General features: G+C 41.0%; 1 protein-coding gene across 4 annotated transcripts in view; it reads right to left on the bottom strand.

Annotated features, from left to right (window-relative positions):
• The window catches only part of LOC124721965 (carnitine O-palmitoyltransferase 2, mitochondrial), a 150,614-nt gene that overhangs the window by 26,254 nt on the left and 101,631 nt on the right, over positions 1–22,729 (bottom strand). For all 4 annotated transcript variants that reach the window (XM_047247129.1, XM_047247130.1, XM_047247131.1 and 1 more), the window contains exon 10: positions 7,448–7,561. In XM_047247129.1, coding sequence (XP_047103085.1) covers positions 7,448–7,561 — 114 coding nt within the window. The remainder of the gene's footprint in view (positions 1–7,447; positions 7,562–22,729) is intronic.

Raw genomic sequence — 22,729 nt, forward strand, 5'->3', positions numbered from 1 at the left:
AGTTTGGACAAGAAGAGAATAGAAGCTTTCGAAATGTGGTGCTACAGAAGAATGCTGAAGATTAGATGGGTAGATCACATATCTAATGAGGAAGTATTGAATAGGATTGGGGAGAAGAGAAGTTTGTGGCACAACTTGACCAAAAGAAGGGATCGGTAGGTAGGACATGTTCTGAGGCATCAAGGGATCACCAATTTAGTATTGGAGGGCAGCGTGGAGGGTAAAAATCGTAGAGGGAGACGAAGAGATGAATACACTAAGCAGATTCAGAAGGATGTTGGTTGCAGTAGGTACTGGGAGATGAAGAAGCTTGCACAGGATAGAGTAGCATGGAGAGCTGCATCAAACCAGTCTCAGTACTGAAGACCACCACAACAACAACAACAACAACAACAACCACCCCACTCACACAATTATAGTTGGTAGCGACTTCTATTTACCCTTGATATATTGGCAAAAATACATTTTTAAAGCAGGTATATATAAAACATCAACCAAAATCATACTGTATGCTTTTTCAGAAAATTATTTTCAACCATTAGTCCATGAGCCCACTCAAATTGTAGATGGTTGTAAAAACATACTTTATATCTTAGTAACAAATAATACTGAGTAATAGAAATGAATCTCTGAGAATAGAAAATTGTTTCAGCTGTATGGCCACCCTATTTTTATTGGACTTTTATTTCATGTCCAATAAAAAAGGATTTTCATACAGCTGAAGTGATTTTTTTATTTTCCAAGATGCATTTTTGCAGCTGTGGTGGCCTTGACTATATAATCATTTGTGATAGAAATGGCTGCTATCTTTATTTTTATTCACTTAATTGTGGCTGCATTGTGTGATACATGGGACCATAATCTACACTACTTTATAAGTGGTTTCAAAAAGTACAGCCTTCCGTTTCGGAACTCTTCTTGTTACTTGTAACTTTACATTCTGCATAAAATTGAATTCTACTTTCTGTCATTTCTCACATTTTCTTTCACTTAGGTCAAGATCTATTGGGAAAATTCTGTTGGTTAAAATCAACAAGGGTGTCTTCAGAGGAACAATCTAAGATCTGTACGTGGTGCAGAGGACTGCTCCCAGTCTGCGGAGATTTCAACCGATACTCCAAGAAAAGATCATCTGGAGTTGGGGTATTACATCTCTGCAGAGTACTTTGTTGTCCATGGGATTCACATGGAAAACAATGCAGAATAGGAGGCATCTACTCCTAAAATGTGGAGACATTATTGACTAGTGGTCACATTTCAATTGCAGAAGTGAAACATATTAGGAAAGCAGCCACACAAACATTCCCTCTGGATTGAACTTCGACAGATAGTAATATGATAGTTGGTAAATGTTGGCAGAAGGATCAGATTATCAGCATTATGGTGTGGGGGATCTCCTCTAAAAGACTTACTACCGGAAGTGTTTGATCGGGGAATGGTTTCGTCAGGGAGACCAACTAAAATTCTGGGCTAAACCCACAAAAGGTGATTACCATGCTCAAATGAATTCTGGAAACTTTTAAAGTTGATTTGAAAATATGGTTCCCCTAAATCTTCTTCCAAGATCAGTCATTGTGGTGTACAATGCTCCATACCATAACAGAGAGCACAACAAAACACCCACATAGTATGACACAAAAGTGAGGATGCTGAAATGGCTGAAAAAGAGACGTGTTGTCTGTAATGAGAGCATGAGGAAGCAGGCTCTGTTTGCTTTAATTCCAGAACATAGACCTGGAAAAAATGTGGGAGTAACAAAATGGCAAAAGAGAAAGGCCACACTGTTCTCTGATTGCAACAATACAATTGTGAGTCGAGTTCAGTAGAGCTTTGTGTTCAATGTCCCGTTGACGACAAGGTCGGCAGAACCAGCATAGGCAAAAGTAAAATGGTTGCTTAGTGAATTCATCATTTCAGGGGACATGTCCAAAGACAGCTTGTTTAATGTTGACACAGAAGAAGCTGAGTAGCACGGTCACCGTGGTGTAGTGGTTATGATACTGGATTGTAGCATGGAGGATCGTGAGTTAAAAACTCACCTGAACTGTAAAATTTTAATTTCTATATTCTGTTCGAGTACATTCTAGAAGTATCCACAAATGTCAAGAATCATTGTACTGGAATGTTCTGTAACTGTATATATACCGTATGTGTTCTGGCCAGAGGCAATTCGCTCCACACTCTTGTATGTGCAAGTGCTGAATAAACCTTCATTAAGTGAAGTTAGTGTTCATCATTATCTAATTACACCTTCTTCTACGTGACATTATTGAAATTGATTGTCTTCTGTCAGTAACTCCTCACGATTGCTAAGGGTACTGCAGGAAGGTCCAGTGACTGGAAGAAGATTATTGGAGACGTGACAGCACTGTCGAACTCGCAACAGATGAAATTAACACTGGTACTGCTGAATCTGACTGTAGCAACAGTAATGCCTCCTGCACAGATGAGGAACTTACTGAGACTGAGCCTGTGAGATTTATGTATAGATACAGTTCAGTGATATATATGTAAATATCTGCTCAAAATGTTTCTCATTCTCTTTTTATTGCAACAATGTAAGTTTTACTACTGGTTCTTTTTAATTCCGAATATTCCACAAGAACTGATAAGGAAATAGTAGCCACAAGCACTGTCATTCATCATGAAATCATTAATTTTGATTTCATGAACTTTTATTACGCCTATCTCAGTTTTTCCCTCTTTGATAGGCAATGTGTAGCAGCTGAGCTGATAGCTGTTGCAGCAGCAGCAGCAGCAACTAACAGATAGCACTATCAGCACTGTTTGGTTAACGAACTGTATGTGCATGCAACTGTGTTGCCAGTACTGCTTGATGTTAGCGTGACTTGTTCCCCCTGCACTCTCCCCCCAGGCAGCTTATGTGGTGGGAGTCGGTGGGTGGAGCTTGCTTACTCCACTCCCCGCAGCCCTCTCACAATTCTCTATTCTTCTTGAGACCAAACTGTAGCTCCATACTTAGTTATTATATACAACTACTCACTCATCAAAAAATTTGTACCTAGGACTGGACAGTTGCACAGGCCACACCAATACCCAACAAAGGAAATAGCAGTAATCTGTAGAATTACAGGCCCACATCACTGTCACTGATTTGTAGTAGGATTTTGGAACATACACTGTGTTCAAACATCATGAACTACCTTGCAGAAAATGATTTATTGACAAATAGCAAACACGGATCCAGAAAATATCACCGTGAAACACAACTAACTCATTATTCTCATGAAGTAATGAGTGCTATTGACAGGGAGGGATCTCAGATTAAGTCCATATTTAGATTTCCAGAAGGTTTTTGACACCATTCCTCGCAAGTGACTCCTGATCAAATTCCATGCCTATGGAGTATCATCTCAGTTGTAGGCTGGATTTGAGGTTTCCTCTCAGAAAAGTTACAGTTCGCAGAAACCGACACGAAGTCATCAAGTAAAACAGAAGTAATATCTGACAATATTATGGAAAGGATAATTTGCTACTCACCATATAGCAGAGATGTTGAGTCCCCTCAAAATCAAAAATGTAAGCTGTCAGGGTCTGGCCCAGCAGCCAGAGACTGTAGTCATATCTGTGCAAGTTGCATTATAGAGAAAGCTGGTGATGTAAATTTCATAGTGCTGCAGTGAGAAAAACTCCTTTGTTTTAATGATTGCTATCCCATTTTGCATATGATATCCATGGCAGTGTGTGTGTGTGTGTGTGTGTGTGTGTGTGTGTGTGTGTGTGTGCGCGCACGCCTCTGCAACTCAACATCTGTGTGTGTGTGTGTGTGTGTGTGTGTGTGTGTGTGTGCGCTCACGCCTCTGCAACTCAACATCTTGGCTATATGGTGAGTAGCAAACTATCCTTTTCATAATACTGCCATTATGCCATCCTGGATAGAAGTAATATCTGGCATTACCCAAGGAAGAGCAGACAATTTGAGCAGCCAAGTTAGACTGTTTGCAGATGACACTGTAATTTACCATCTCATAAAGTCATCAGATGATCAAAACCAACTGAAAAATGATTTATACAAGATATCTGTATGGTGAAAAACTGGTTATTGACTCTAAATAATGAAAAGCGTGAAGTCATCAACATGAGTACGGAAAGGAATCTGCTAAATTTTGGTTCATGATAAACCACACAAATCTAAAGGCTGTCAATATAATTAAATACTTAGGGATTACAATTATGAATAACTTAAGCTTGAATGATCACATAGATAATGTTGTGGGAAAAGTGAACCAAAGACTGTGGTCTATGGTAGAAGACTTAGGAGATGCAACAGGTCGACTAAAGAGACTGCCTATCTCACACTTGTCTGTCCTCTTATGGAGTATTACTGTGTGGCATCAGATAGGATTGGCAGAGGACATCAAAAAAGTTCAAAGGTAGGCAGCTCATTTTATTTTATTGCAACACAGGGCACAGAGTGCCATGGATATGATATGCAAAATGGGATAGCAATCATTAAAACAAAGGAGTTTCTCACTGCAGCACTATGAAATTTACATCACCAGCTTTCTCTTCCAAATGTGAAAATATTTTGATAGCACCCACCTACATAGGGAGAAATGATCATCATAATAAAATAAGAGAAACCAGAGCTTGCAAGGAAGGACTTGTGTGTTCGTTTTTCCCATGCACTGTTTGAGAGCAAACGGGAAGGTGGTTCAATGAACTCTACATGAGGCACTTAATTATGAATTGCAGAGTAATTGTGTAGATCAGCCTTATCAAGGAGTATTGTACAGAAATAAGTTTTAATTGTGACACACTATAGCAGCAGTGTGCACAAAGTTTGTGAATACACACTACAGTATTCTGACCGTTCTTTTCTGGCTAACAATATTCATTGTAAATGCACACATGTTCCAAAAATATGATGCTACAGAATGTAAAATCTTGAAGAAAAAGAAGTATTTCTGTTTCAGAGATTAAGTGAATTAGTCTTCTTGTGAAAACAGTAACACTTAATCTCTGAACAAGATCCTGAATGTAATACTTCCAGGAAACCTTTTAATTTAGGTTCACAACCAAAAATTTCAAATTTCCGACTTTGTTGAGTATTTTATCTATCAGTGATAATAAAATTTCACATATGGAAGAGTTCTGTCATAAACTGTATATCATGTTTTGTTACAGTTGAGTAACAATTTGTTCTTTATATGCCACAAGCTCATCTTACCTATTGCCTTTCACTTCTAAATCATTTGTGTGTGTCTGAAGGAAAATTCATGTAAGAATGCACTAAAATTATAATAAGACAGAATGAATGGCCAGTACTTACCTTAACTATGTGAAATTCTGAGTACTTGCTGACAGCAGTTGCTAATTCCCTGCTGAGTACATAGGACGCACATTCACTGTTCTTAGTTCAGGGAACTCTGAGGAGTTGTGTGTTCTCCTCTGTAACAGCACCCAGATAGCTAGGACATATTTTCTTCCTGACTACTCCTAAATCGACCTAGATACTAAACAGGTAAAGATACCTTTTGATGCAGCTATGGAAGCCTGACAAAAGTTTCCGGGTGTGCTTGATTGCACTCTGTACAGAAATAAAGTCACTATGTTCAGATGAACACTTAGTCTACACCCATAACGCATACTAAGGACCCCAACACCTCGCCTAACCTGACTGGGTACACTAAACGCCTGGACACACAACCTACAAATAAAAAGGACCGTTGGTGAACTTTCCTCTAATCCCAAAATGCTCTAGGCTATACCTTTAAATTATTTCATTACATTTACAAAAATACTTACTGTGCTCAACTGATCATCTAGCCCCAGACACAACACACAAACAAAATAGTAAACTGTTTTTTATGAAGTCGCCCTACCAATGAACATTTTAATCTGTCTTGAAAGTGACTGCACAAAAAAGACAAAACTTCAATAACAACTTAGTACAGTGCTAATGTGTTTTGATCTGATCTTTATTAGGCAAGTTGATATTGCATCCACCTGAGTGACAAATTATTGAAGGAATATATTATACAGGGTGACTTGGTGATGATGTTACAAACTATCGGGGATGATGGAGAAGGGTAAATGTATCAATTTGACGTGAGGGACCCTGGCCTGGAAATGATAGAATCGAAAGTAATCCGTGAAAATTGTTCCAATGTCTCTGCCAGTGGATCTCTTCTACTGCAAGCTCTTTGCTTTCCATATTTTGAGGAGAAGCGGTATGGACCAAAACAAGAAATAAATTGCTAGAAAACATGGGTTCTATAATGCATGCCTTAAGAGATACAAGCACTTGTTCAGTGAATGAGATGAGTTTCACAGTAGCAATGATGAACAAGAGCTCATGGCTCTTAAGGTAATTGCTTTAGAGCCCATGTTTATTGGACTATCTTTTCCTGTTTTGGTCCATAGTACCTTATTCAAAAATATGAAATAAAAAAAAGCTTGCAGTAGAAGATGTCCACTGTTAGAGGTATCAGAACAATTTTCGCATAACTTTTGGCTTAGTTGTTTCCAGACCAGGGTACCTTACCTCCAGTTGATACATTTACCCTTCTCCATCATCCCTGAAAGCTTGCAACATCATCACAGAATTACCCTGTACTTGTCATTAAATTTATTTGTATTGTAAACTTCTTACAGGTATGATTGGCTTTGAGTAACTGCATAGCTCATATTCATAAACATTTTGTTTACTCACATAGGATATGATTTATCCTCTATTCCTTTCAGTGTTAATATTGGTGCATGATGATATGAAAGGTTATTACAATTCTTCCTCATAGTGTGTTCTTTAACTAAAGAAGATCATAGTCTGAACTGGTACATTTGTACAGAAATGTGATTAAAAGCATTTTCCTTGATAACTGAAACAAACTTTTACAGCCTTAAAATATTTATTCAGTATAGTGTTCTGATACATCTGTATTCTTGAGTGAAATGTTCCATTTGACATAAATAATCAAGTCCTTCAATCAGCAAAGAACTTCTCACGTAGAAATCAGATAACATACAGTCTAATAAAGGAAATCAAAGTCTTTCTTCTCTATGTTTATGCTCCAAGTTACAAACGTCAATCAAGGTCTATCATCTCACTGTGCATTCTGACCTGTATTTTGCATTTACTGCACAAATTTTGGTTGCTAAGGAAACCTTCCCTATAGAAGACTAACTGATAAGGAAAGCTGGAACATTTTCCAACAATCCTAAGATGGGTGAGATGTTGATTGTGCCTCAACTGATATTGTTTCTTGGAAGTACAAAATGAGACAGCCTTTACAAAGAAGATCTAATGAGCATCGAAGAAATGCAAACTAAGATGATCACTAAGAATTTTAAGTTTGGATTTTTCTTTGGAAAAGCTCACTTTCTTTAAAAATTCATAGTAGTTATAAGTAATTATGAGGGACATATGCAAAACAGTCAGTTATGGTAATCAAAGTTACAAATACAAGAATTGTTTTTTCTTTACCTTAGTGGCCATTGTGCAAGGCCTGACTGTCTCCGTACGACCATGCTTGAAAGCAGCAGTACTGCAAGACTCGTAAGTAGCAGCAAAATGACTATTCTGGCGATGAAAAGCAACCTGAAAATTTAAAGTAAATTATCTCAAAATTCAATACTGTTACCTGTTTGTTGAAATATATCTTCATTAACAATTTGTTACATACTACTCAGAACTCCCATACACTTACAACATCAATGAGCAATTCCTAGACACTAAAATTTCACAAGTCAAGCAAGTACTCATATTTGCACAAATTGTGCACTATAAATACTAATATCAAAAGAATTATACCATTACTACAATGTATGTTAACTCTGTAAGTATATTAGTGAGTTATGTGACTGACACTGCAGAAGCAAGCTGACGTATGTGACAGGATGAGTGGTTTGGCCGGACTGCTTAGCACTGTGTAGAGGCAAGCAGCAGAGAGCCAGCTTGTTGCTGTGTATGACTGGGCAACATGAGTCAGTAAGGTTGGACGGTGCCAAGGTGTAAGTGAGGCAGTCAAGGGCCGACAGGTGCGCTGACAGAGCATGACACAGGGAAAAGCCCAAGTATAACATGACTGGTGAGAAGGGGGGGGGGGGGGGGGGGGTGAATACTAAGATGGCATGGTGATAAAAAGTTACACTGAAAGAATTGAATATTTGCTAAAAAAGTCAAAAGGACATCTTTGAAACTGGTGGGAGGCCAATAAAATTGTTATCATATTTATACAGTAGTATACAGAAGTATTTTGCAGTTGTGGTGTTATGCTGTCGGTACTGTTTGCATACAGTCACATCAGAGCAACAGATATTACTGTGTCACTCCATCAAGAGCCTCATGCTGCTGTGGTTACATATCCAGTAAACAAGCAAGGTCAGACAATAACAATGTAAGTATATATTCTGTAGCAGCACCAACGTTTAGGGAAAGTTAGTTTTGTGCAATACTCTGAGCACAAGTTACAGCCAGGTGCGGGCCATATTGCAATGAGTTACGCATACCAACAGCTGCAAAGTAGAATAGAGGCAACAGGGCCATCAAATTTCTGAAAGAATATATGTAGCAGTTTTGCATGTCGCAAAACACAGGCAGAAGGGGCCCACTGGCCAACCTAGTGTGTTATGAATACATCTACATCTACATGGATACTCTGCAAATCACATTTAAGTGCCTGGCAGAGGGTTCATCGAACCACCTTCACAATTCTCTATTATTCCAATCTCGCATAGCGCGTGGAAGAAATGAACACCTATATCTTTCTGTACGAGCTCTGACTTCCCTTATTTTATCGTGGTGATTGTTCCTCTCTATGTAGGTCATTGTCAACAAAATATTTTCGCATACGGAGGAGAAAGTTTGTGACTGGAATTTCGTGAGAAGATTCCGTCGCAACGAGAAACGCCTTTCTTTTAATGATTTCCAGCCAATTCCTGTATCATTTCTGTGACACTCTCTCCCATATTTCGCGATAATACAAAACATGCTGCCTTTCTTTGAACTTTTTCGATGTACTCCGTCAGTCCTATTTGGTAAGGATCCCACACCACGCAGCAGTTTTCTAAAAGAGGTCTCCTTAGTAGGTCTGTTACATTTTCTAAGTGTTCTGCCAATAAAACGCAGCCTTTGATTAGCCTTCCCCACAACATTTTCTATATGTTCTTTCCAATTTAAGTTGTTCGTAACTGTAATACCTAGGTATTTAGTTGAATTTACTCTTTTAGATTAGACAGATTTATCATGTAACCGAAGTTTAACGAGTTCTTTTTAGCACTCATGTGGATGACCTCACACTTTTCGTTATTTAGGGTCAACTGCCACTTTTCACACCATTCAGATATTTTTTCTAAATCATTTTGCAGTTTAGAAAAAATACATGAATGGCTTGAAAAGTGGCAGTTGACCCTACGTGACGCGAAGCAAAACAGTCAGCAACATGCAGCAGCAGATGGGGCGCCAGTCTTCCAGTCCACAGCAGGTCGCTGGTTCGACCCTCTGAGGCCGACGCAGGATCTGTAGCTAGCCAGCAGCAGGCCACTCCACGGCTCGCTACCGCAGGCAAGCGTCCTGGATTCCAACACTTGCTGGAGGCATTCTGAGGCGAGGGCCGCAGATTCGGACGCGGGATCGTGGGGGCTTGCTGTTGTTGCGATCCCAGCCACGCCGGCGGGAAGCACACAGCTGGCCACCTGCAGCTCACACCGAGCGGCACCGATTCGGCAAGGACACAGACCACTGTGCCAACTGCTGGCATCCTGACGACGACACAACTCTGCTGGCGTACAAGGCCGACACACAGTGTGTGCACGGGTCGCTGAGGCAGCCATTCTGCGCCAAGCCGTTTCGCAGACAGCGAAGTGGTGTCCTCAGCATTGCAGGACCCGGTGACGCAGACCGAGGGGAACATGGTACAGTAGTTGGAAACAATAAATCACTTGGAAAGCTCGGACAAGTCTTAATATGGTGCCTTCTACCTCTTCCCGCTACATTTGGTCATCCTGATACATTCGGTGGCGGAAGTTGCCACTACATTTCCTTTAGCCTAAAAGTATTTTGTAATTAGCTTTGATGGTATGGTATTCATTGCCTATTGTTACTTAGGCATTCTGACAGTATCTGTTTATTTGTAGAGACAACAAGAAGCATGCCAAAATACAAAGAATACTCAGTTCATGTGAGAAACGCCAATTCACATGCTTTAAAGAAAGGAAAGTCACAGTCTAATGTTGCTAGAGACTACAGCATGTGGTGACAACTAATAAGTGTGTGGAATTGACAGCAACAACAGGAAGGATCAGTAGCCAAGGTCAGATCATCCCCTGAAAGCAACAAGGTGGAAGGACAGAATGATATGTAGGCAGTCAGCTGCTGGTCCTAGAAAATGAACTTGACAAATTAGGGATGATCTGGAGTAGCATAATGGACAGAACCTACTTGTCTCTACTATAAAATGTCAGGTAGTAGCTGGTGATTTAAGTGGTAGATGACCATCACATAAACCACTCAAAACTTCAGAAAATAGTAAGTCTGGGATAGAGTTTATAAAGAAACATCAAATTTGGAATGCTACAGATTGGTCTAAAGTTTTATGGACCGATGAAAGTAAATTTAATGTATTTTCGTTTGACGGTGTGCAAAATATATGTCAACCAAAAAACCAAAGGGGCATTGAGAAGTACCAGGTACTGGCAATAAGCACGGTGGTGGCAGGGTCATGGTGTGGAGATGTTTCTCTCAGTGTGGGTTTGGTCCTCTAGTCCAAATAGATGGCAAAATGGATTGTTTCCTGTAGAGTGACATTTTAGAAAATAAAATGGTTTCATACGGGAGAAAGACCAAGCCACATAATTGGATATTTCAGCAGACCAATGATTCGGAACACACTTTCAGTAATTAAAAAAAAATTCTTTTCAGATAAAAAAAAATAAACTTTTGGAGCCAAAGCCAAGATCTAAAACCAACTGAACTTCTCTGAGATGTATTGCATCAATGTGTTCATCATAGAAGCTACTCAAACAAGGATCAATTTGTTGCTGCCTTGATACGTAGCAGTGATACCCGTGTCCCTTGGCCACGCCCTTTGTACACCTCACCCCCGATGGCAAAAACCAAAATAATTAAAGTAAACATGAGCAACTAATAGCGTATCTAGTTGCATAGAGAACTTTATTAGATTGTTGAAGGTGAAAACCACAACATGATTCGATTAACAGCTCACGATATATTTATATTTTAATTTGGCTGGTCGATCTTAAGTCCCAATTGCTCAAAGCGGGCGAGCTCTGCCAGTGCCACAGCATGGGACAGTGCTGGTCAAGAAACGCAAGTCATCAGTGTGCTGGCACAGACAATGCTTCTGGAAGTTTCAAAGGCAAGTGGATGGATATGAAATGTGTCCTAAACCCAAAAATACTGCATAGTTTGCACCAGCAGACTCCTGTTCTTTCCAAACAGTTGGAGAAGTCCAGAGCAACATAGAAAGTAGGGCCTGATTATATTAAGGACTGGAATGGTTATGAGAGAAGTAAAATTCTGGCGGATATCATTCTGCAATGGTGTCACTTGGAGGTGTCAACAGAATGTATTCCAGTAGCAAAAACATTCAAAATTATTAAAAGTGTGAGTGTGATATAATTTCACCCTGGTGGGACAAGATACAGGAGAATGGGCCATTGTTCAGGAGAACACGGATGGGGTCTGGAGCAAGCGCACATGTCGCAAGGTGGCACTGCAGCTGTGGCAAAGTAGGCTTTGTCATTGCTTGTACTACAAAACTAACATTGGAAATCTTCAGTTTGTGTAGGAAGTGAATTTGTTTTTGTGATTGTAAGTGTTTTTGGCTTGGTGATATACTCAGAGACTTAGACGATGTCAAACAATGTGCAAAGCTTTTGCCAGCCACAATGCCTTGCATTGTAGATGCAAGTAAGTAAGTAAGTTAGTTTTCTTTACTGTTCCACTGTGTGCTGTCTCAGTGTTGAGAAATTGTTGCCACTGAAGACAATTTGGTTGCAACAGGGAGAAATTTAAGTTATTTTATGTTCATTGCAAAAGTGTCAGCATTTCCGAAACCATCTTGGCGCAGTGAGGTATCAGGACCTGCGTGGCAGGTACAGTTTCAAAGAGAGTAGCACTACTGAATATTATTATGTGCCTTCTAGTGCAAGTAACTTGTCTATCATATTTGTAGTTTCGGGTCAAGAGGCAAAAGTTGGGTTCGTGAGTGTGCTACAAATTCTGATCAAAGCAGTTGGAACTTTTTGCACTGCTGTAACAAAATGTACACATACAAAACTGGTGGCCACTGGGCCTCAAAAATATATCGAGATTTTAACAGATTTGTCTGTGGTTTATTTACAAGGGTAACCATTTCCCCAGAGTATTATTTTCGTGGCACTTTTGTACTCAGAATTCACAGGCTGGTGGGTAATATGCAGTTAGAAGACCAACTAGGTTACAGCGTTATTGGATGAATGGTAAAAACACCCACGTGACCCATTCAAAACCCTGTGGATTCAATGACAAATCGATGTGCAGCTGTGATCAAAGCCCACGATTATCCAACGAAATAGTTTTGTTCTTCAGATTCCAAAATACTTTTGTTTTATTCTTACACTCTTAAACCTACAACTTACTTTCAAGCCGCAAGATTTGTTTTTGTTTTAATGTAATATACCTTTGTTTAAACTAAATGTAGTTTTGTACTAAATGGATTATACTTACTTACTCTTCAGTTATGTCCTGGCAGTTTCTTCTATTACACACCTGCCTCAATGTAAATGTAACTAATACTTTCTACAAAATACTTTTGAGCACTACTGTATGGTGTCTTGTTTGGAAGTTATTAAAGTTTAAATGTTCATTTATTTAGAAAAAAATAATAACCATTTGCAGATATGCTGCTTTGTAAGACACACCCAGAGTAGATAATGATTTCAGCTACACAATGAGCAAGCTTGATTGTACGATATATACAAAACTAAATTATTTATAATATTTAATTCAGCAGTGATAAAACAAAAATTCTGCACATGTACACTATCAGTTAGCTTCAGCATGTTGACATTGCAGCACGGCCTATAAGGTAATAATTTATGTAAAGACGAGGGGCAACCAGTAAGTAATGAACACACTTTTTTCTGAAAGCAGGTTGGTTTTATTCAAGATTCCAATACACCATATTACTCCCCGCTCTTTTTGGCTACAAAAAACTACCTTTCAACATAATCTTCATTAAACCATACACCCTTATGCCATCTAGCTGGGAGGGTCTGTACGCTCACATGGTACCACTTTTCTGGTCGATATCAGAGCCAAGGTCTTGCTTCACACATAACCTCCCCATCATCAACATACTGATTCCTATGAAGAAAAGCCTTCATTGGGTCAAACAGATGGAAGTCAGAAGATGCAATATCCAGTCTGTTGGTTGGATGAGGACAAACAGTCCAATGATGTTTTTGTGGGCTCCTCTCGGGTGTGCAGACTAGTGTGAGGCCTTGAACTGTCATGGAGGAGGAGAAGAAGAAGAAGAAGAAGAAGAAGAAGAAGTTAGCTTGCAATTTTGTGGTGACAAACATGCTGAGGTCATTTCTTCAATTTCCTGATGACAGCACAATACACTTCACAGTTCATCACTGCACCAAACACAATAACCCCTTCCGAGTCCCAGAAGACTATGGCTTTACCGGCTGAGGGTGTGGCTTTGAATGTTTGCTTTGGAAGGGAGGCGGTGTGGCACCACTCCATGGATTGCCATTTTGTTTCCGATTCAAAATGATGAACCCATGTTTCATTGCCTGTGATGATGTTCGAGGAAAAATTGACATTATCAGCCATGCAACATGCAAGCAATTCTGCACAAATGATATTTTTTGCTCTTTATGGTCTTTGTTAGGCAGTGAGGAGCCCAGAGGGCACACACCACTGAGTACCCTAACTGGTGGACAAGTGTGTGAACACTACAGAGACATCCCAGTTGTGCAGCGAGGTGTGTGTTTGTGATTTGTCGATCACCTCGAATGAGAGTGTCCACACATTCCAACATTGCAGGAGTCACAGCTGGGTGCAGCCGTCCTGTACATGGGAGATTGGAAAGCTTGCATGATCCTGCTGCGATGATGACAGATGCTTTGCCCAATGACTCACCATGCATTTGTTCCTTGCAAAGTCTCAGTAGAAATTCTGCAAGTGCCTATGAATATCTGCAATACTCTGGTTTTCTGGCAAAAGAAACTCAATGACAGCTCTCTGCTTGCAAAGCACCTCTGTTACAAATGTCATTTTGAATAGCGCTGCTACCTATCTGAACTTCATGAAACTGTAAGGGATAATGCAGGAATATTCCACAATGTCCTGCAACACATTCCACATATTTTAAACTGAACTTGGCCTTGAAAAAAAATTGAGTTACTTATTGGATGCCCCTCATAGCATTTGGTAAGTTTGTATGAATAAAGAAATATGCTTTGTGTGAAGTGGTGCTGCAACAGCTGGCAGAATACAGAAACACTTGGTAAGGTTCTGTGGCTCCCTCTCAGCACAAATGCAAAAATAACAAATTAAAAGGATAAAACATTGATATTTATATATGAAACAAGAAGTAAACACATGTAAATTTATGAATATGTTCATTAAATGTGTATAATGTATACAAATCAATGTAATGTGCATCGTTTTGATAAGATGGCCCAGGGAAAGCACCAATCTTAAACTTGAATGGTTGATAATGTGATACAGCTCTGGAGTAAGCAAGCAGAGGTGTCTGGTGCTATCAGTGGGATCTTTGTTGATAAACTTGGTAAGACTGGGTGGTTATCATTTCGCAAGTGTTAAGGTTGCTCAGGATAGCATGATTCTAGATGACCGCGTTTGGACATTACAGTAATATGTGAGGGAGTAGCAGAACTGACAGCAGTGTCAGAACTAATTTGATCTTTTAATGAGTTTTAGTGGAACTTTTGCGATCATTTCAGATCACAAACTGCGGAATATGTGCTAGAATACGTGGGATTAGCTACCATTTGGAACTTTTGTTTGTCGCTCTGCTTGCTTTGCTCTCCTCTGGCAATCAATTTATTTAAATACTTGCAGTAAATCCATCAGAATCATATTGCAAACTTGTTGTATGAGTTTCTTATTCTTTTGCTTGTAATAAATTATAAGTTGAATTCAAACCAGTGAACCAACTACTTCACAAGCCTCCAGGTTACAGTACCTCATTTCATTTTGTTAATCAATCCAATTTTCAATGTGTTTGGAAACCTATGCTTAACTGTGTAAATAGTTCACTAACTGTTATGCTAAACCACATCAATGCTTAATTGTAATTTGGGACAAAAGGCAGCATTAAGCAACTGACCCTTATGTATACTCAAAGCAAAATTATTGTAGGTTGTGTGTTTGCTCAACTAGTGCATACTGCTACTGATACGACCTCAGTGAGCATGAGTTAGTTTGCTCATCCAAAAAATAGCCCAGTGTGAGCTCGCAGGTAGAAGAAGAATGCAAAATATACACTAGAAAAATTCACTACAATTACTGCGTCCACAATACTCGGAACCATCTGCAAGCTAAAAAAAATAGCAGTTAAGACTCTATATAGTATGACAACACGCAAGAGGAGATAGAAATTTTTGAAATGTGAGGATACAGAAGGACACCAAAGGTGAAATATGTAGCCTGAGTAACTAATAGAAGAGTTACCACACTGAAATTCGGACTAAAAGAAGAAATAGCCAGATTGGACAAATTCTGAGACATCAAGAAATAGTGATTTTGTTCATAGCTGTAGTTCAACTGCTGCAGAATATTTCAACAAAGATAAAAAATCAGCTGACAAATGAATTTTTATTTTGTTGATCAAGAAATAGTTTGACTATACTGAGCACATTCAAGTGGATGTGAATTGCAGTAATTGTGCAGGGATGAAGAGACGCATCCAGGGTTGACTAACATGGAGAGCTACGTCAAACCACTCTTTGATCTGAAGGACATGACCACCATCACAACTAAAACAACAACCACCTCTTATGCAGAAAACTGAAGAATGGTCAGTTTAGCAGTACCATCATGTTTACTGTTGAGTAACAGGGAGAAGAGGCTGTTACAGCATATACTTCACCTCTTTAACTACCATTTCATTCTTATAACCTTATTTAAAGATATGGAAACATTTTTTAGAGGGAAAGGTTTCTATTTGATCCATTTGCAAAATAAAGCTCATTTAAATACAAATTTAGAACACCAATTTTATTTACATTTCAGTACATATTTAGTGCAAAAAAATTCTGCGCAGATTCTCATCTGTACATTTAACAATAATTTGCCCTTGTATGGTAGAATTTGAAACACACTGAATGCACAGTGGAATTTTACAGTCAGGGCACCACCATACTGTTTCTTTTCTTGAAGACTTTGCATTGGACAGTTTTGTTTTTTCTGCACAAACTTTGCACACTCTTGTGGGATGATCCTGTCTACAAAATGCCTTCCTAGAAGTCTGCTGCTACACACATTTTGAGGAGTAGCAGTATGTTGATGTACAGAACCTTTCTTTGAAAATTCTTCACGTAATTGCAGAAGAAAATTTGCCAAATGGCATCCTTTGTTCTGATCGTTTCTTGTTTTACAGTACAAGATGAAAGTATTCACTGCTGCCATTATAAAAAGATGGAAAAACAGTTTCTTCCATCATTTCATTTGCCTTCTCTTGGAAGGGTAGTAAGATATAAGTTGGTCATTTCTGTCTACACCTGTCTTGTTGAGGTTGTAGTCTAGAATGGCATCAGGTTTCATTTTCTTTGTCAGCCCCGTTTTGCTATGTACTTCTACTTCTGTTTTGGTCATCTTGTAAAGACTTGATAAACATAGAACATCTCTTGTGTCCTTCCACTTCAGGCACAACAAATGTTCCTTCCTCATAAATACACAGTCACTTTTTTTCAGTTTTTTGCTGACTACACCTCACTAAGGAAGTCCTCTATGATTAGGCATGCACATCCCCACAGCCTTTGTCTTATTCCCCACAGGAAATCAAAAACAGCAGGTGAAGTGTAATATCTGTCCATATAAACAGTATGTCCCTTTTTGAGGTAGCCAGACAGAAGTCTCTGAAAAAGAGCAGTGACTGAATTGTCTTCCTGCCCTTTACCTGTGTAAACTTCAGTGCGTAAAACATATCCTGTCTTTGCATCACACAAGGTAAACAGCTTGATACCATACTTGTCAGGTTTGTTTTTTATATGGACACAAAAAATAACTCTTCCCCTGAATCCACAGACACCTTCATCTATAGTGAGGTTTTCCTCAGGTGAAAACAATGCTGGAAACTGTGCGAGTAAATGATTCAGGAATGGTCTGATTTTGTGCATGGGATCATGGCCAGGTTCATTTCTTGGAATGTATGAGGCATTGTCATTTACATTTAGGCAAGAGAAAATAGCAAAAAATCTATTTATAGGTAGAACTGAACCTGTAAAAGGCATGGAAACAAAGCTGTTTGTAGATCAGTAATCATGCAGTCTATTTTTCTTCAACAGGCACATGTGGATTGTGACAGCAAAGAACAAATACATTTCATGAAGCTGTACCCCAGTCCATGAAATCCACATGCTATTGGGTTTCATTTTGCCTGATGATCTCATTTTATCTGCAATAGATTTTGCAAACCTGAGAGTTTCTGGCTTGATGTGTTTTACCATTGATTCAGGGATAAAAATTGAAAAAAAATATTGAAAGGACTGCTGCTGTCATCCACTTCTGCCACACACCCACTTTTCTCTTTGAATTCAGGCAATGAAGGCTGCACCTCTAATGTAGTCCACCCTAATTCCACATCTGAAGATTTTGGAACACTACAACGCCTTCTCTTACATGGTGACTCTGTAGATGGCACTACATTTGAAGTACTGCCTTCAGTATTAGGCAGTAAATTATATACTGACGGAGGTGAAATTTCGACTGAAAACACAATGGACACGTAACCTAAATAGCAGACTTATTACACAGAGCAATGTATAACAATGGAAAGAAAAAATAATGTTGCTTTTGTACAAGAGTCTGCTTAAAAAGCAAAATCACTGTATTCACTTTCACAAACGTCCCCTTCGGAACCGGCATTTTCAAATGTCTCGTTCAAAAGTTTCTCAATCTCAGTATTAGTCAAAAACTTTGACATATTTATTGCAAAATGCACTGCAAGCACAACAAGAATTACACGAAAACTACGGCACCACGCGACAGTACAGTGGTTTTGAACAACTGGGGATTGTCCTTGACAATGCCGAAATAGTTTCAGAAAAATCCACACGACAGCAGCACTATGCAGTGGGCAGATCACAGCACGCGAAGCCCGAATATTAGATGCAAGCGCAACGAAAACAAAGCAAACGGAGGAAGACTAGCAGAGCTCAGGCATGGGACGCTCACAGCATGCCTGCAACACGAGCTGCGCTCGGACTTGGGACTCGACATGTTAAGCATTTATTCACAGAATAATATGTATGAATCAATACATTTGCATAAAAACTGAATGAGGTTTGCCCCCCCCCCCCTCTCTCTCTCTCTCTCTCTCTCTCTTTCTCTCTCTCTCTCTCTCTCTCTCTCTCTCTCAACCTTACACATTTTAAAAATACATTTCATAGAGAGAACAATTTTTCTCCGAGGCAGAGGATGGGGACTGGGAGGAGTACCAAAAAATGGACTGAATGGTGATGTAGCTTAAGTTGTCAACCATCTCACGGTAAAACCAATCACACTAGTAGGCCTTCGTTCAGCACTTATCATCCTCAGTAATTAAGAGAGATTAATTTGGTTACAATACATGACAATAGTGCATCCATTAAGGATGGTGACACTGTCCAACATGTATACTGTCATGTTGGCACTCTTTACGCTGCAAGTTCAATGCGAGTGATATGAGTTTTTTCTTCTTCTTTTTTTTCTTGTTCGAGTGTCAAAATGCATTGGTTTATATGACAAAGTACAGAAGAAGTCCGCTGAACCTATGTTAGTCACTGGTTTATGGCTGCAAAATCAACATGCTGAAAATCAGTATTGCAGAATGTTGTTTACATATGATTATACTTAACTTTACTGAAAATTACCTGACACTGTTGCAAAGTGTCTTTTGTACAATGTCCTTAGTATGACAACAATTTATGTTACCAATGTTCCTATGCCAACTATCTCTCTAAAAATGAATAATTCTAACATTATAAATAAATTTGTATGCACATCTATCTTGTAACCAGTACAATGAAGATGGTTATAAGCTGAGGGGGGGGGGGGGGAAGGAGAGGGGAGAGAGAGGGAGAGGGAGAGGGAGAGAGAGAGAGAGAGAGAGAGAGAGAGAGAGAGAGAGAGAGGATTTTTTTTGTGGTTTTAGGGCACACAACTTCAATGGTCATTAGCGCCCAGACTACGTTAGGAATGCACCGCGAGGCACAAGTTTAAAACAGCAACTAAAAGGGAAAACACGATAAAAGATTGACAGGCATAGGATTAAAAAAACAGCATAATCAAATGGCCTTAGACAGGTTTGTCAAGTTGATAAAACGAAGAATGCGAGCAGCTGCTCCTGAGTCATCCGCTAAAATGGCATCAAGAGTACATGGCAGGCCAAGATCAAGACGCAGTGTAGTAAAATCCGGACAGGACGTTAAAATGTGGCGGACCGTCAGCAATTGCCCACATGGGCAGAACGGCGCCGGCGCAGCCGTCAGCAGATGGCGATGGCTGAACCGGCAGTGTCCAATCCGTAACCAGGCCAAAACTACCTCCTCCCGCCGAGAAGGGCGTTAGGAGGATGTCCAAGCCGTGGGAAGAGGTTTCAAGGCCCGAAGCTTGTTGTCCATAAGTGCAGCCCAATCGGCATGCCACAGCGATAAAATGCGCCGACAAATGACCCTGCTACAATCTGATGAAGGGACACAACAAGAAGCTGTCCGAGGCTGGAGGACCGCAGCCTTGGCCGCGGCATCTGCAGCTTCGTTTCCAGGGATACCAACATGGCCAGGAACCCACATACAGCTAACCGGAGAACCGTCGTCCACCAGCTGCTGAAGAGAGCGTTGGATCCGGTGCACGAAAGGGTGAACCGGATACGGATCACTGAGGCTCTGGATGGCGCTCAGGGAATCGGAGCAGATGACATAAGCAGAATGTCGGTGGCGGCAGATATAAAGAACAGCCTGGTAGAGGGCAAAGAGCTCAGCTGTGAAGACTGAACAATGGCCATGGAGCCAGTATTTGGAACTTTGTGCCCCGACAATAAAAGAACACCCAACCCCGTCATTGGTCTTAGAGCCATCTGTATAAATGAAGGTCATATTAATGAACTTCGAACGAAGTTCGACAAAACGGGAGTGGTATACCGAACCGGGGGTAACCTCCTTTGGGAGCGAGCTGAGGTCAAGGTGAACGCGAACCTGAGCCTGGAGCCAAGGTGGCGTGCGGCTCTCGCCCACTCTAAAGTTTGCAGGGAGTGAAAAATCAAGGTGGTGAAGGAGGCGACGAAAGCAAACTCCAGGGGGTAACAGGGCAGAGACATACAACCCGTATTGACAATCGAGAGAGTCATCAAAAAAGGAATGATAAGACGGGTGGTCAGGCATTGACAGAAGCCGACAGGCATACCGACAAAGCAGTATATCGCGCCGGTAGGTCAGTGGCAATTCACCGGCTTCAGCATGAAGACTCTCGACGGGACTAGTATAAAACACTCCGATCACAAGACGTAAACCCCAATGTTGTATGGAGTTGAGGCGGCGTAAAATGGACGGCCGCCCAGAAGAGTATACGAAGCTCCCATAATCCAGCTTTGAGCGGACGATCGACCGATATAGGCGAAGTAGAACGGTTCGATCCGCTCCCCACGACATACCACTGAGAACACGGAGGACATTTAGAGAACGGGTACAACAGGCAACCAAATAAGACACATGTGGAGACCAGCTAAGTTTCCTGTCAAACGTAAGACCTAAAAATTTTGTTGTCTCCATGAATGGGAGAGCAACGAGACCGAGTCGTAAGGACGGTGTGAGAAACACTTTGTAGCGCCAGAAGTTAATACAGACCGTCTTCTTGACAGAAAAACGGAAGCCATTGGTGACACTCCAGGAGTAAAGATGGTCAAGAGAACGCTGAAGACAGCGCTCCAGGAAACATGTACGCTGCGCGCTGCAATAGATGGTAAAATCGTCCACGAAAAGGGAGCCTGATACATCAGTTGGGAGGCAATCCATTATTGGATTGATCGCTATGGTGAAGAGAGCGACGCCCAAAACTGAGCCCTGTGGCACCCCATTCTCCTGGCGAAAGGTGTCTGACAGGACAAAACCCACACATACCCTGAACTGTCGATCCTTTAAAAAGGAACGAATAAAAAGAGGGAGGCGACCGCGAAGGCCCCATGTATGCATGGTGCGGAGAATGCCCGCCCTCCAACAGGTGTCGTAAGCCTTCTCCAAATCAAAGAACACAGCCGCGGTCGGGCGCTTCTGCAAGAAGTTATTCATAATGAAGGTCGACAAGTTAACCAGATGGTCAACAGCAGAGCGGCGCCTACGAAATCCACATTGTACATTGGTAAGTAGGCGTCGAGATTCAAGCAGCCAAACCAAATGAGAGTTAACCATTCGCTCCATCACCTTACAGACACAGCTGGTAAGCGAGATGGGTCGATAACTGGAAGGCAAGTGCTTGTCCTCCCCGGCTTAGGAATCGGTACAACAATAGACTCGCGCCAGCATGCGGGAACATGTTCCTCACTCCAGCTGCGATTATAAGTACGAAGAAGGAAACCTTTACCCGCAGGAGAAAGGTTCTTCAGCATCTGAATATGAATAGAATCAGGCCCTGGAGCGGAGGACCGTGACCGGGCAAGTGCATTCTCGAGTTCCCGCATGGTGAAAGGGGCATTATAACTTTCACGATTCGAGGAGCAGAAATTAGGTGGCCTAGCCTCCTCTGCCTGTTTTCGGGGGAGGAAGGCAGGGTGGTAATGAGCGGAGCTCGAAACCTCTGCGAAAAAGCGGCCGAAGGCATTGGAGACATCCTCAGGGGCCACAAGGACGTCATACGCGACCGTCAAGCCAGAAACTGGTGAGTGGACCTTAGTGCCAGATAGCCTGCGCAGGCTACCCCAGACAACAGAAGAAGGAGTAAAACTGTTGAAGGTGCTTGTGAAAGCAAAAGCAGCCCAGCTGGCTTTCTTGCTTTCTTTAATAATACGACGGCACTGCGCACGTAATCGTTTATAAGTGATACAATTCGCCACTGTAGGGTGGCGTTTAAAGGTGCGTAAAGCACGTTAAGCGTCTCTACATGCCGCGGTCCACCAGGGGACCGGTACGCGACATGGAGAAGAAGTAGTGTGAGGGATGGAATATTCAGCAGCAGTGAGAATGACTTCCATGAGATGTGCGACCTGACTATCGCAGCTTGTGAAGGTTTGATCCTGAAAGGTCGCCCTGGAAGAGAAGAGCCCCCAGTCTGCTTTGGAGATGTTCCAACTAGTCGAGCACGGAGAGGGGGTATGATGCAGGAGATGGATGACACACGGGAAGTGGTCGCTCGAATATGTATCAGAATGGGCATACCACTCAAACCGGCGTACAAGTTGGGTAGTACATATAGAGAGGTCTAAATGGGAATGGGTGTGAGATGTGTCCGAAAGAAAAGTAGGGGTGCCACTATTGAGGCAGACAAGATTGAGCTGGTTGAAAAGGTCTGCTAACAGGGAGCCCCTCGGGCAGGACG

This window comes from Schistocerca piceifrons, chromosome X, assembly GCF_021461385.2.
Source record: "Schistocerca piceifrons isolate TAMUIC-IGC-003096 chromosome X, iqSchPice1.1, whole genome shotgun sequence".
NCBI classification, from domain to species: domain Eukaryota; kingdom Metazoa; phylum Arthropoda; class Insecta; order Orthoptera; family Acrididae; genus Schistocerca; species Schistocerca piceifrons.